The 16203-nt window shown below is 34.7% G+C and overlaps 1 protein-coding gene across 6 annotated transcripts in view; it reads left to right on the top strand.

The window, feature by feature from the left end:
• The window catches only part of CPSF6 (cleavage and polyadenylation specific factor 6), a 32773-nt gene extending 16936 nt beyond the window's left edge, over positions 1 to 15837 (top strand). For 2 of the 6 annotated variants that reach the window (XM_089524147.1, XM_089524142.1), the window contains 4 exons: positions 205 to 320; positions 1704 to 1857; positions 2549 to 2741; positions 13907 to 15837. In XM_089524147.1, the coding sequence (XP_089380273.1) occupies positions 205 to 320; positions 1704 to 1857; positions 2549 to 2738 (460 nt within the window). In that variant the 3' untranslated portion in view covers positions 2739 to 2741; positions 13907 to 15837. Of the gene's footprint in view, positions 1 to 204; positions 321 to 1703; positions 1858 to 2548; positions 2742 to 3508; positions 3682 to 13872 lie in introns of those variants that run through there. The other 4 variants (XM_089524148.1, XM_089524145.1, XM_089524143.1 and 1 more) reach the window with 3 other exon arrangements.
• Positions 15838 to 16203: the final 366 nt, after the last annotated feature.

The following is a 16203-nucleotide window of genomic DNA, read 5'->3' as shown; positions in this document are numbered from 1 at the left end:
TCAAGTTTCAACACTCATTACAGAGTGGTTTCTTCTGTGATAGTTTACTTTTATTTCTCTCTAGTCTGCAGGTTTTTGCACTGTAAACATCTTGGGGTTTTTTTATAAAAAGCTTTTCTCTTACATATCATTTTGCTTAAGGTTGCTTATTAAAATTGTACTGCCTTAACTGGATGTAAAAAATTTGAACTTGTGTGTTTACAGAGAAATAGATGCTGCAAGGACACCTCTAAGTGAAGCAGAATTTGAAGAAATCATGAATAGAAATAGGGCTATCTCTAGCAGTGCCATTTCAAGAGCAGTATCAGATGCCAGTGCTGGTCAGTATATATTCTTTAGTGGCTATCTGGTTCCATAATCTGATATTAAAAAACTAGTTTTTAGAAGAATATACGTAAACATTGAGGAATGTAACTATTTAGGGGTTGTGGTTGAAATGCTGGCAGGACATAATGTTGGTCAAAGATGCATTGGATAAAGGTACTTACTGAAATAACTTCTGGTTTTGCCACCATAACTCATCAAGAGAATTCTTGATACAGTATACTCAAACTGTTTCAAGACACAGTTCCATGGCACTAATATAAAGCTGTATGTGGATTACAGCCATGCTATCTAAAACACTGTTTTCCCCATAGCAGGGGAGAGCAACTTTTTGGGGATGGCACTGCACTGTGGTACACCACCAAATTTGTTGTTGTGATGGCCAAAAAGCTGCAATTTCCTTTGAATATAAGACATAACAGGAGTAAAATTCTAAGGCAGAATTGCATAGTCCTCTTGTGCAGTTTTAGTTTTAAAGTAAACTGCAAATTTCTGGATGTCACAGAACAATTTTGAAGGACAGTGGGGGCTAGATAGAGCTGTTTTGCTGCAAAAGGTGGCTAGGAGGGAAACATGGGTTGTGGCTCCTCCCCCATGTCCTGTATGAATCTCTCTGTGTGCTAGGTTCCCCTCTTTCTGTTGATGTCAAGAGCATGTGAAAAGCCCTTTTTGTTGTGGCTTCCTAGCACTGGAGGCTCATTTGGCCCTCAATTGACCACTGTTCCATCACATGCTAAAACATGCTCTTTCCAGAAATCTTACCTGGTATTTTTTAAAGAGTCTTTTCTCTATTGGTTCTTTTTAATATCTGTTTTTAAATTTTTTTTTCTATATTGACTCTTCAAATTGTTTTAACATCTTTGTTGAGAAAGCTGTCTTAATTGTTTCCTTTGAAAATGCAAGAGTGGTATTCAGATTAAATAATACAGTTTACCTACCTTGAGTCCCAGCTTTGAGAAAAGCATGAGATACAACAACAACATATGCCTAACACCAAAAGGAGCGGATGAATTCTATTATTTCATATTACATTGAGAGCTCAAACAAGGGAATATTTTTGTACCACTTAATCTTGCACAGAGAAAATTGATCTGTCAGGAAGAGTGCTAATCTAGAACCTATTTCCCTGGGACTAAGGGCTTCTTAATGTGAAGTGAGTCTTTGTGTGGAGAAAGATCCAGTTAAGTTAGCCACAGCCCATACTATGAGGTGGTATAAAAGAAGCACATGTTTGTTCATCCCATTTGCTATTTATTAGATATTGGCTTTAGATCCAATTCATGTTAGTACATTCATTTCATGTTAGAACAGTTGCAGAAAATGGTTTTGATTTAAAGAAATCATATATCTGTTCATTAACTTCTTTTCCCCCTTTCCAGCGGAGTATGGAAGTGCTATAGAAACCTTGGTGACTGCAATTTCATTAATTAAACAGTCCAAAGTATCTGCTGATGATCGTTGCAAAGTACTTATTAGCTCTCTGCAAGATTGCCTGCATGGAATTGAGTCCAAGTCTTATGGTTCTGGGTCAAGGTAAACCTTTTGTGTAGCAATAGATAGACGTTTTGGATTAAATTCCTGAGTGGGGTGAAGTTAAACTTGCAATGTCTCATAAAGTAACATTCTGAATTTTTTGATTCAGAAATGCATGTGTTGCACCTTTTTGATGCAAGAGGGTGCTAGAACATCGGCACTATGGAGCCCTGTGAGATGGCATGGTTCCGTTCGTGAAATGACAAAATGAGAAGCTTCTAATTTTGCTGCAACTTTGCACAAAATGGATGTAGGATCTGGATGAGTACAGACTAGTGTTGCATGCCTCATTGCACTGAAAGAATATGTACAATATAAGTGGCATGTAATCTGTCTTGGAACTGAATTTAATCCTCTGTTTTACCAGATTACGACATGCCCTTCCCAATAAAAGCATTGTTTGGTGGTTTTGCACAATTCTAAAAAATTGAAATGCCTCTTCAAACCTTTTGTTATTCTTAGTAGGGGTGTTAACTGAAAGTATGCTGATAGTTCTGGTTCCATCTTTTTTGTCTTTGGTTCTGCTCGTCATTGGAATGCAATCCCTCAAAAACATTTTATTCCACTCTTGGGCTGAAAAGGATTTCCTCCCCTTGCTCTGTATATAGGGACTTACATAAAATCAGAGCTTTTGATTTATTTCTACAAAATATACATAATTTGAGAGAATTAATGAAATAATTTCTTTTAGAAGACGTGAGCGATCAAGAGAGAGAGACCACAGCAGATCAAGAGAGAAAAGCCGGCGCCACAAATCTCGTAGCAGAGATCGCCATGATGATTATTACCGGGAAAGAAGCCGTGAACGTGAGAGACATCGTGACCGTGACAGAGATCGTGACAGAGAGCGTGACAGAGAACGAGAATATCGACATCGTTAAGAGGTGGGCATATTCTTTCTCAGATAAGATGTTTTTACCAATGTTGAAATAGTTTTAGAGAAAAAGTATATGCTTTTAAATTGTATCAGTATTGTTTGCCAAACACACTATCTGTAGTGAGGTACAGCCAGGTAAGCATTAATACGTCACTTATTCCCCCCCCCCCTTTTTTTTGCTCCTCCTCCTTTCATAAATTGTATGAACATTCTTTGTTCAGTGTGTTGTTAAAATTTTGCTCTTACCAGTTCTGCTTTAAATATAACAATGTGAACAGCAGTTTGAGATTATAGCTTTAAAAATATCTGTAGGATTTACATAGGTCTGTTCTCAAAGCCCATCCCATAAACACTTGCCAAAAGGAAAAATGCATGAGGTTTCTTTCAGGGTATGGGCATCATGTAGCTAAGTGATCTTGCCTTTAGCCTATAACTTCTATATACAACAGTAGCATGCCAAAACTGCACTGAGAGGTTCCTAAATAGCTGCAGTTACTAAGGTCAACTGTTGCCATTTTTGTAGTACTACAAGTTATGACTTTAAACAGAAAGAGGAGTCTTGTAACTAGTCCTTTGAGCTATTTGTGTTTGAAATAGACTCACTTGCTGACAGAATGTGACTGTCCAGCTGAAACATGAATTAACGTTAGTCATGTTGAAACTACTGAAGTTGAATCCAAGCATCTGATTGTGGGTTTCTAAACAAGTTACCAAAAGAAGCCAAATTGCATAAATCATATGAGTTTTTAGTTCTTAAATTCCTGTGTCTCTCAGGTTCAGGGACTGACTTCTCTTGATTTGAAGTGTGTCTGAACATGGTATGGGGTAAGTTGTAATTGTGATGGTCTTGACCAGACTCAGTGAGTGTTCTGGTAGCTATTGTAAACAATGCGTCCAGTTTCATGATACCCCCTCCCCCCCAAAAAAAAAAGTGTTAAAGGAAGAAATACCCAGTTTTAATTTGTTTCCCCCTTATAGTGTCAAATGGTTGACATTGCAGATCTTTCGTATAGATGAATAGCTTGGGTTGACTGCATGTATTTTATTCCTCTGTGAAAAGACACAATTTTCTTGCTGTTTTCCCACTCAAAATCATCCCCACTTGTTTTTCTTTTTACTCAAAAAAAAATATGTGGGCCTTCTGAAACTGACACTGGTTTTGATTTAAGAAGAAATGCAAGGATATGGAACTCCATGTCACAGCTAGTTAGGTATCACACTTTCTTTCCATACTAATTTCACTAGTTAGTTGTTGTGGATCTCTCCCCACAACACACTTCTAATATGTTTTCTGACCCCAGCTCATTTCCATTAGATTATTCAAATCCTTATAGGTACAAATACCCTTAGCTTTCAGCATACCACTAAGATGAAATGAAAAGAATGTTAACCGAGACTCTAGCAGTTAGACCATAAATAAACATTGTGTCAGGTTTTCTTACTATACAGTGCTAATGACAATCATATTAATGCTTTATAGATTCAGGTTTTTTTCCTCCTCACACTTACTATGGACTTACCTGCTGATCTTATTTTATTACATCTAGTAATTTCCTACTGAAGGAGTGGTGAAGTAATAGACTGAGATGTTACTATTGAGGTCACTTTCTGAGATCATACATTACCTACTCAAGTTTTAAATAGGCATTTCCTCTTCTTTTCACATATAATAAAACTAATTAGTTATTATAGTTTTCTCCTTATTTCACAGCAGAGGAACTGCAACTTTTCTATGCTTTCTGTATTTATGTACATACAAGTGCTCCAGTGATTCAGAGAAAGGGGGAAAACCATTTAATCATATCTAGGATACATATTCCACATTTCTGGAGAAATAGCTTCTGATAGTTGATATTTGACATCATCTAGAGGGCTGTATTTTCCTCATTCTACAGGCTAATGTAAATTTCCATCACAGCAGGCAGCATGGCTAGTGGTCAGGGATAATGGAATTTATAATCCAGTGCATATAAGGGACCATAACTATCTCATTTCTGCTGTAGCATTAAATATTGCAATCTTGTGACAGCTTCAATATTAACAAAAATATTTTTGTAGTAGTTCTCATGGGCTAAGAACCCACATTTCAAACCAAGTTGTTTCTGTACATACACATAGTGGTTGCAAGAAGGTGATATATCTTACAATTATATTTTAAAACCAGCATGTCCAAGGTAAAGATTCTTCAATTACATTTTAGTTCTGAACAAAATACTTAATCTGTATGTGCTAACATCAAGATCCAAAGAATGTGATTGTGTATTCTGGGGTGGGAGGCAGAAGTAGGGTGGTTGAAAATTAATTTTCTTGTACAGAAGTCCCCTATGCCCCTTGGCAACTCGTTTTGCAACTGAAGGGATTTTGATATGATGTGGTAAATTTGTAGCTAAATAGAATAAGGCAAAAATCCCACTGGCCTGCCCCAGCTTGCATCTAGAATTGTGGCCTAGATATTATATAAAAGGTTAGAAAGTTTATTAAAATTAACAGTTGCTGACATATTCATATTGTTTTGATCTCAAAATTTATTAAATTTCAGTGACATCTTTTAGCCCAACTAGGTTATGCATTGAGACTAAAGCAGTTCAAACAATTTGAAACAATTCCTTGCAATGATGTGTCTACTTTGTGTGCTCAGAATTTCATAACCAACACTAAAGTTAGAGTAAACATCTATACTGAATTTCAATTATGCAGTTCCTCTACTGTAAATCTAGGCATTACTGATTGATTATTGATCATATTGTGAAGACATACTTCAGTTGCCTTGGTTATAATAAGTAACCACTTTGCTTAATAGCAGCTGTGGATAACTTATGGCTCTGTTGTTGGATTACAATATACAACAGTCCTAACATTGCCAAAAGAGAACTGATGGGGGCTGCAGTTCAGCAAGCCCCGAAGGGACTGTAAGGTTCCAGCCTCATAGTAACAACTGGGAATCTTTATTGTGCATGACCAGAGGTCCAATTCTGATCAGTTATTTGAAATCATCGGGACACAACTGTGCTTAAAATGAGCATGTGTCACTAGTATGAGTATCATATCTCAGTGTATAAGCATAAAATTCCACATACATCTTTTTAGCCTCATAATATTTAGAAGGGATTAATGTGCATAACTTCCAAAGTATGCAGTTGGAAAGACAATGGGTATTTAGAATAGCTACACTTTCAAGTGGATGTACTTTTATATACATGGATATAAATTAAAATTGTTTCATAAGAAAATCAGCAGTACTTGCTTTAGTAAAATGGTGTAAGGTACTAAATGTCTGCTGGAAAGAGATACAATATAAATGGAGTGCTCTGTGTTGATCACATCACTATAAAAGCAATCTGTTACCTAAAATGATTTTTGGTTTCTGTAAAGTTGAAACTGTTTCTCTAATAGATGCAAATTGTGGTCAGAGCTTTAAATTGTATCTAATTATACAATCTGTATTGTTTAGAAGTTCCAGAATTTATACACAGGATGAGGTTGAAGAAACAAAGGTTGTTTTCTGTGTTGGTTATAGAAAAGCAATTTTCTTCATGGCACACAGGTTAGATTACCAGGCTGAGTTTCAACTACATGCATGACATAGTTTAAATTTGTATGCTCATCTAAAATTCCAGTACCTTATCCTAATACAGTAATTACAGTAAGGTAATATTATTGATGAGTGAATTCAAAAGAAAGACTTTAAAATGAAATTTGATTTTATATATTCATTTAAATTGGATGCTGTCAGTAGTAGTCAGATGTTTTACTCAATTGCTACAATGTTAAATACTGGTGTATCCCCTTGTAAGTCATGATTAAGTAGACATAATTGTCTTTCTAGTGGCAGAGTGACACAGCTTTATTATCAGTGAATTAGCATGTGACATTGAACTAAAATGTATAAATGACACTAAACATAATGGCCTGGATTCTCTTGCTAATCCTGACTAGAGTAGAATCATTGAATCAATTGGATTTAGCTTTGTATTGACTCACCATTCAGCCACTGATTAAATGAGTCTACTGTAGTGGGGGCTAACCAACAGAATTCCACCTGTGACTTACTGTGTATTTAAAATATTTTCACCATAAATGAAACAGTGAGGTATTTTAATTACAGTGGGCCTGCCATATCAACAGGCTAACTATCTGCAGCTAGCTGTGCCCCATCAAAGTTAGTGTGACGCATGCATGCATTTGCACCAACACAAAGGTTTGTACATTGCCTTCCAAAGATTTGTGTGAATTGGAGATCCACTGATATTTTGTATCTGGGGGGGACGGGAACCAAACCCTGGGTGATATGGAGAGCACACTGTAATTGTGTTGGCTTGGAGCCAAAGATACTGCTCATTTCTTACAAATAACAGTTTCTGACATAGTGGAAGAATATTATGGGAAAAGTGACTCCTAAGTCCAAAGGAAATAGTCTGCACAAGTGTTTCTAAAAGACTTTGAACAAATGAGTTCTCAAAACATTTTTGTGGTCTGCCAGAATCTGTAAAATATACTTTATTTCTTTTTACTATTTTTCTGTAACACAACTATTGGTACATTGAGGTAGCGTACTGGGGAAAGTCTCCTGTTAGCTCTTGGGCCAGTGGTCATCTGACAGTACAGATTCATTTTCTCATTCTTCTCATAATTCTTTCAATCCAAGCCACTGTCATTCGTGCTTAGTGTACATTGACAGTAATTAATTGAATTTGCAGCATCTTTGAAATTGGATGCATTTTTCTAGATTTCTTGTTTGCTTATTGAACAGTACTCTGTATGATCTCAAAGTGAGTTTTCATATGGGTTTCAATAATACATTGATTCTTTAATATACATTGACAATGTACTTCTGGCTCCTACTTGGATATTTTGAATGATTTCATGAAATTCTGTATTTTTTGTTATGTCTTTTGTATATTGTCAATATAAAAGTACAAGAAAATTGTGAATATTTTACATGTACTTATTTTCTTGTACTGGTCTGCTAGAAATTTCAGCAGATTTTGTGCAAATAACCAGCAGATCATGAAGCTATTTGTGTTGAAACATACACGTATCTAGGTGAAAAGTAACAGCAACATGAATATGTAGCAATAAAACAAATAATCCCAAATTTTAGGACTGAAATCTACCCATGAAAACTGTAGATCATTGCTTGCAATGAGCTATATGCTTTCATTTTTATGCTTTCTCCTACCCATGTACTTTTCTTGGTAGGTGATACATAATTTTTGAACTTCTCACACCTTGGGGCTGATGTGATGTGGATTGAAAATAAAATAGTTAACCAATTTCATAGATGCAACATGGATTGACTTTTTTTTAGACTGATTTGTTTTTAAAGCCAAAATTGACACTCATCTGACATTGAATAGAATTGTATGTATAGTTTGAGTTCCATTTGACACAACGTTTATCTATACTGTGTTCTCAAACCATTATAAGCAAAATTTCATATTGTAAAACAGTATGAATTCACAAAACAAAAGATTATTTTTGGTCAGGTTATATTAAATGTAAAGTTTAGGATTTAAAAAAATGTTTATATGCTTGTCATTTCTATGTTTAGACCATTACAGTACTTAAAGAACTCTGTTGCAAGCCTGTAGCAAAACAGTTTCCATCCCTAGAAAGGAATTTTTAAAATCTCCCCATTCATACTCTCTTTGGTGTGTTTAGAATATTTGGAGTGTTGGAACCTCCTTAGCCTGCCTTACACTAGAATTGAAAGGAGTTACATGCATATAGGTCCAATCTATAAAAGTCTGAAGCTCTCAAAGTCAAATTGCAATGATCATGGTGTTCCATTTTCACTATACAAAAACTCTGTGCATATTAAAGCAAGGAATAGGGTAATAATGTGCTGTGTGTCAAATGAACGAGCCTGTATTTGCTTTACTGTTTGTTCATGATACCAATGCCTTCTTTCATATAGATCAAGGGTGGGAAACATGCAGTCCATGTGCCAGCCTTGATGATCCTGGATCCCCAGACCTCACTGAACCTCACCCCCTCCCACAAAAGTTCTGTTACTTTTTTTGCCTGAAAGTATGATCTGAGGAATGCAGTTTTAGTTCAGAAGGTATTTTGAGGAACTACTCAAAATTATCCCAGAAATACCCCCAAGGAGCCAGAATAAATTTCAGATGGCTGCTGAGAGTAATAATGCAGCCTGCCAGAACCAAAATTAGCCCACAAACTGCAGACACATGCCCAGAAATGATAGAAATGGACAGACGCTATCCTTTGATTAGTCATTATTGCTTTCCCTCTCTTAAGATCTAATGTTTATTAATGAAATGGTTAGAAAACAGGGTTTCTTAGCAAAGAGACAAAGTCACAATAGTTACGCTTGTCTCCCTTTCATGATACCAAAATCTATTCTATTGTGTTTAATTATTTGCTGGGTGGTACTTCTTTTAAGGTTAACATTAATAATAAGAGGCATATTACTTATTTGTATTTGAAATTCTCAATGTGGGAGATCATATCTCTTCCTGCTGTGACAAATTCATTTATGGTATTGGTTGTGCTGATACTATTTGGAGCTGGTAATTGACAAATGTCTTTGCATCATGTAGATATGTTCACCTATGAATTTGGCAAGTTTTTGTTCTATTTTGTCAAAATTTAAACTACTGTAATGAACAATAATTCTGTGCATGTTAGTAATTTTTTTCTGTTCAGTTTGTGTTACTGGTTTTCTGTTAATCCAGTTTTCTTATTGATCCTGTTTTTCATAATCATAAGTTATGAGTACAGCTTTGTTTAGTAAATGCACAACAACCTGTTTTGACTACTTTGCCTTTTCTGGGATGACTTAATTTTAGAGAAGTACACAAATGGTTGGGATATTTTATTGAGCAGGTGAATCAGAGAGACTCTATTTTGCTTACTGTGGTTTGAGAACGAATTGATTTAAAAAAAGTTTTGTTCATTTTATTGTTGCACTGTTAGTTTTTGTCATGCCTTACTGTGAATGTTAATTATGAGTTATAAGTTGAGTGTAACTAAATTGTGTAGTTTTGGAGGGTGGATGTTTTGTGAAGTAAATCCTTGCTGAGATTATATTTTTGTGTATTGAGTGGGGTGAAAGTTTGACTAAGCTGTGATTTGGGCTGCACCTGCACTGCAGAATTAATACAGTTTTATACCACTTTAACTGTCATTGCACCATCTCATGGAATCCTAGGATTTGTAATTCATTGTGGCAGCAGAGATATCTTAAGAGAGAAGGTTAAATTGCTCACAAAACAATAAATCCCAGAATTCTTTAGCATTGAGCCATGACAGTTAAAGTAGTGCCAAGCTACATTATTTCTGCAGTGTGGATGCAGCCTTGATAATTTCAACTAAGGTTATGTATGTTATACTACACATCTGAAAACCATAGACAAAACACATAGCATTTCTATTCTTATTAGAAATATGAATCTGTATAAGTAGCTTCAGAAATGTGGTCCAAATGTCTTTGGCCATAAAGCAGATTTTAATTTGGAAGCATGCATTACTAAATTGATAGTTTCCATTAGGCATGTAGAGAAATTGAATGGAAAGCATAAATTTATATAGATGTACACAGCTGGATGCATTCCTTCCCCAGAAAAGGAGTTAAATAGGAAAAGAGTCTGAATGGGGAAAGTGTCTGTAATATAAAAAGTTAGTTAGAAAAACAGAGTGCCTTCTTTGAAATTAGGTTTATGTAGAAACCACGCTGATTACAGAAAACTTAATGAGGCACAAATGTGAGTTGAAATTATTGTGTTATGTGTAACCACAAAATAAGATCCTGTATTTTATGTTGCATTGTGGATGTTAACGTCTTATGCAAGAACTGTATATAATTCAACTTACATTATGGACTTTGAATTGAAAGAATAAGTAAAAGGGAAATCTGAGCCCTTGCGGATGTAAAAATTAATCAGTGTTTAGGAATTGTGTGGCCATAAGATTGCATACCATTTTACATAATAAGGTTTTCTCCATCTTGCACAAATCCTCCCTGCTCTCTTCTCTATTTGTCTTTGCATTAAATATTTTCCAGTCATTGGTCATTCCCCAGCTTAATTGTTGTTTCCAAGTGAGTTTAGGAACATCAGAAGAATTCATTTATCCAAGGTTGATATAAGCAAGCATTGCCAAGCTAGTTTAGTCGCTAGAGAGAAGTGATAAAAGAGAAGGATTTGGCTGGGAGGATGGAGCAAAGAATGTGGTATCACATGCAGTTCCTAAACCTTGTTTATTTTTGCATCTTCAGTTAAGTGGTTAGTAGCAACAGATGTTTGAGTACTCAAAAGTCGTTAAGGTTTTGTTGCTGTCTAGTGAAGCTTTTGCACAAAAAAGGTGTGAGATTTAAAATATACACTGAAATTTGCCTAATAAAAATGACTATAGGAAATACACTAATACATACTTTAATATGATTTTTAGAAGACAGATATGATCTGCTTTTGTAATGGAGGGAGATATTCTAATACCAATGTCATATTAATATTCTAAAGCCCTTGGTGCTAAGAATTTTAATAGAAATGTAAAACTTCACTGAACAGCAATATTTTTGTACAGTTGTAAACTATTACTTTAAATCATTGCTAACATTTTCAAATTATGAACAAAAGTTTACAGCTTGATATTTTCTATGATACCATTTTGTCACAATCTACAGAATATTGAAATCATTTGGTGTAGCTTTCATAGATTACCTAAAGTAGAAGTCATTAAATCCAAATTTATTGACCTATTTATCCACAATGAAATAAAGAACAGAATGGATGTTAACTCCTGATAAATTTTGAAAACTTTTCACATCATTAAATATTTAATTTGTGTATCAATACTTCTTTAAAAATGTGTTCATTGTATCAGGTGAAAACTGGGCTAGGTTCTTAGTATATCATGGTTAGATTAAATCTCATTTAACTGTTCAGTATTTCTTTAGAAGTGGTAGATACCTGATTCCAGCTGAATACTGTGTCCGCAAGTGTGGAAAACCTTATAGCAGTTCTGCAGCTGTCATTTTACTCTTTTAAAACTGAGATTCTGCAGGTGCGCTAATAACTTTTTCTATCCATTGGCTCCTGTTGATACACAGTTTGATGCACCTTGCTAAGTTTTAAAATGAATTAAGGATTTGGTTGCATCAGAAAGCACTATACCTAGTAATTATTGATTACATCAAAATTAATGAAAGTTATCTGCCACTCCTGCATACCGAGAACATGAATGTCTAGACATTCTTAAAAGCAGTGAGTGCAGGGAGAAAAATATCTCCATTTTTCATTACTATCATGAATTTATTTTCTAATCAAAATAGTATTAAGCAGTAAGAATGACAGCTGCATGCTACTGTACATTCTGAAATTCTTGATCCACATGTCTGCACTTGAAATTACTTACCAATGTGTATCTTTGCAAATATTTTGCTTTTAAACAGTACTTTCATAAAAGTTTTTGGGAAATTATGTGGACTACTTATAACTTGCTGCTATGTAGTTATTGAACCTACAACTTTAGTTGAATCCACTTATTAGTTCCAAGTAAAGTGTGTTGACTTAATAAGGCTCCCTATTCACTGGAGTCTCTTTCTCACCAAACAGTTACAGCACTTTGTTACCACTTTAATTGTCATAGTTCCATCTTACAAAATCATGGGATTTATAGTTTCATATTCATAACTCTCTGCCAGAGAACTGTATTGCTTCACCAAAGTACAAATCCCAGGATTCCATAGGATGCTTCCATCACATTTAAAATGGTATAAGGTTCCGTAATTATGTAGTGTGTTCTAGTTGTAACTAATGATCAGACCGATTCCCTTAATTCGGATTATTGTCAGTATTTGCTTTCAGGCTGCAAACATCAGTTTCCTTACTTGGGTGTAAACACTACTAAAATTATTTTGTGTTTGCTTCCAACTAAAAATGAAATTAAAATACACATATGTAAAGCTACCTAAGTTTGTGCATCTGCATAGGTAGTTGTGATTCTTCAACATTATTTCTAAAACAAGATCTATTAGAGGCTTCCTATCCCCCTTCTTTAGCATTTTAACAACTATATGGTATATCATGTAGAAATGTTGCTCACACTTGTTAAACAAGTAGGATTGCTGTTGGCAACCTTGATTTTCCATTGTGAGTAATTTATTTGCACCTGTAAAGATATGCGTATATGCACCCAGGAATGCTGATTGGCTGGAGTACTCTGATGCATAGACACAGATGTTTAAAGATGTAAATACTTCAGCTGTGCTTTACAATTTTGCTGAGGGAAACACCAGTCTTACATGTGCCACTATCATTGTTAACAAATATGTGGAGCCTCACTAAATTTCATTGGCCTGGATCCAAAGAACTGTGTTCAAGGACTTGAATTTCTTGGTTCCTGAACACCCCCCCCCTCCCCATTTGCACCTTATGACAAATTTATTTTGAAAGTGAAGGGAATTTCAATAGCACATTTTTGGCCTAACTTAAGTCTTTGGATCTCGGGGTGCTTATTTCAGTGCAACTTGCTTAATATGGAAGCCTTTGGATCTTTTGGATGAAAGATCTTAGGGTCTTCCAAGGCACAAATAGCGCTCCTGTATGAGCAAGGCACTGTTCCAAAATGGTTCCTATCCATTGCAGAGGCATTACATTTTTTAAATTTATTTTTTATTTTTATTTTTTTGCTATAAAGATTTGACAGTATGAGAGCTGGTTCAGATATCACTAACTTCCATCAGCTCTTGAGTGTGCACAATAGCTCTGCAACATATTTGTGATTTATCAGTGAGATAAACTGCTGGCTTAGAATTGATGTGCAATTTACCTGTCATGTAGGCATTTATTTTTATATGTGTAAATAATTATTTTTATTTCACAAATATGGTGTATAAAACACGATAGAGGCTTCTGCATTATTTTTATATGTTCATGATTTTTACTCTGGAGGAATGTTCCTACTTACTGTAAGTTTTCGTGAAACTTTCTGTAGCATTTTGACCCTAAATGTTGTAAGTCATTATAAACTATCCAGTTGTCATTTATTTTCAAGCAAGTACCTGCTATCTCCACATTCTTGTGTTAGTTTTCCATTATGGTGAAATAGATCTGAAAAGCACGATTTGTGTATGTATAGTTAAACCAACCATTTTTGCTTGCTGTGGGATCTAGCAAAATCTACATCACAAATTTTGACACATTACAGCTGAAGGAAGAAGAACGCCTCACCAGACAAGAAACTAAACTTCGTGGAAAGAGGCTTGTCCTGCAGTTTGCATCTTGTGATCGAACAGACCCTGTAAAGATTCATGGATAAAATGAACAGGAATAGATCTGAATAAGGCAAATCTGCATACATGGTAACCAGTAGATCTCTTACCTTTTTATGTTGCTTAGCTGTTTTATTTGAAGGAACTTGTGTGATTTAAAACGTATAGCTTTTTGCAACTTTATTACTGGTTATATACATTTGACAATTAAAATGTGCAAGCAATTGGAAAACAGTCACGTAAATGCTTGTTTTTATAGTAGTTCTTGTTTAAATGTTCAAATGATAATGTCTGTAAAAAGCACCAATTTGATTACAATAGATGTAGTGTTGTAATAAACCATTTAATGGGGCTGATGTGTTAAGCTGTTCAAGTTATTTGATGTTTACACCTCAGGGAGCGTCTTGTGTTTAACAATATTTAATGGTGTTAAAATGTCTCTAACAAAACATTGCATATTTTTTGCATATGCATCAACTTGTTGTATTTGGTGAATGAATAGCAGTTGTGTCTAGCATTCAATGTTACTAGAATAGTGGTATTAATTGATAGCTATTAATTGGTAGCTATTTTTGTATGGATGGGTTGAATTTGCTGAAAGGTATATAAAAATGTAAAAACTGTACATAGTATTCTGTAATCCAAAAAATAAGAACTTTCTTTTGAGAAGATGAAATCTAAAACTAAATTTTGATCATAATGCCAAGTTCATATGGACACAGAGTTGGGAAGATAATTAGTCACTTTCAAATGATTTGCTTGCAGCAGTTTTTTTAAAATGCTTATGTCCTGCCTTCAGAATCTGTACATAGTTGTATGCCAGTTAAAAGCAACTTGAAGAAAATGTTTCCCACTTGAAAAAAAAAAAAGATCAAGATTTCAGAAAGGCTTTTCAAAGCAACATGACTCATGCATTAACAAGGTGCATATACATACACCCCCTGTATAACTAATATAGTATTAATTTGCCTTAATAAATGGACATTTAATGCACTCCTCAAACTAAAGAAAGTAGAGTTTACATATATGTTGGACAAGTATGTTGCTTGCTTTGTAGTCTTAAATTTTCCTTGTGAGATTACACTAGTACCTGCCTGGTTTCTGGTTATTTCAAAATACTATTATAATTTTAAATGTTTATTCAAATAGACCCTGGGATTTTATAGCTATGGACTCCTCAATTAGTGGTAAAATCTTCCATATGAATTACTCACACAAACACACACGCAGAGTAATATCACTCAGAATACAGATTTGCTCTAGGACATAAAATTCAATGAAAGCCACTTCACAAATTTTCAGAATCAAATTTGACCTTGTCACAAAGCACAATTTGACAAACTGTGACCCATCATGTTTTTCTACTCAGCACATTTGTATAATAGTTCTTTTTAAAATTTATTGGCACATATAGAAAACAGATTATCTGGGAGTAAATCCTCTGAACCTAAGGCTGCTTCTTAGTAGGCGTGCATAAAGTTGGGTTATAAGTTTCTGCTGAAGTTACTGGGGATGATCCAGACACAATCATACTTGGAGTAGAGCCACAAAAATAAATGAAACATAATTTTGCCATGAATAACCTAAGTCTCATTGATAGCAGTGGATCTACCTTAGGTAAGATTTATGTCTGAACCCAAACCTGTTATTTCAGAAGACTGTATTCAATATAACTAAAAATTTATGCATTTGCAAGAATTATCTTTGTCACTTGCATAAGTGAGGCCAGTGGAATTGGCTGTTTCACTTTTTGCCAGTATATTTTAAATTGTGTGTAACTAGAGTTGTGTGGATGAGTTAAAACTTCTTATTGAAGAGTTTTAATGAATAACCATTTATATAAAAATTGCCATTTAATTTTTGGAAATTGGAAGTTATCGTGATTTACTTCTATTTGTTAATAGGTTTTGTTGGTCCGAACATATTTCTTATGTCAAATGTTTAATTTCCTGTGAGAGACGTATTTGGGCTGAATCTACACTCTTGGTTATGTGAAGATGACAATTCCTAAATCCCCTTCAGCTTCTGATTTGTTTATACATTGAAAGGGTGACTGAGAATTTGAAATGAATGGGGAAAATCATGAATTCCTGTTTCACATTAATTTTTAATCCTGGGATCAGAGTTCATGTAATTTATGTGTTGAAGTTTTTTCCTTTGTTTGGACATGAATAGAAGTGTGGCATTTCCCTGAGAGAATCAATCTGCAAATGATTCAAAATAATGAAGAAGT

The sequence above is a fragment of the Sceloporus occidentalis genome, unplaced genomic scaffold (assembly GCF_023333645.1).
Source record: "Sceloporus occidentalis isolate IW3139 unplaced genomic scaffold, rSceOcc1.0.p SCAF_5, whole genome shotgun sequence".
NCBI classification, from domain to species: domain Eukaryota; kingdom Metazoa; phylum Chordata; class Lepidosauria; order Squamata; family Phrynosomatidae; genus Sceloporus; species Sceloporus occidentalis.
This window is presented reverse-complemented; position numbering and strand designations above follow the sequence as displayed.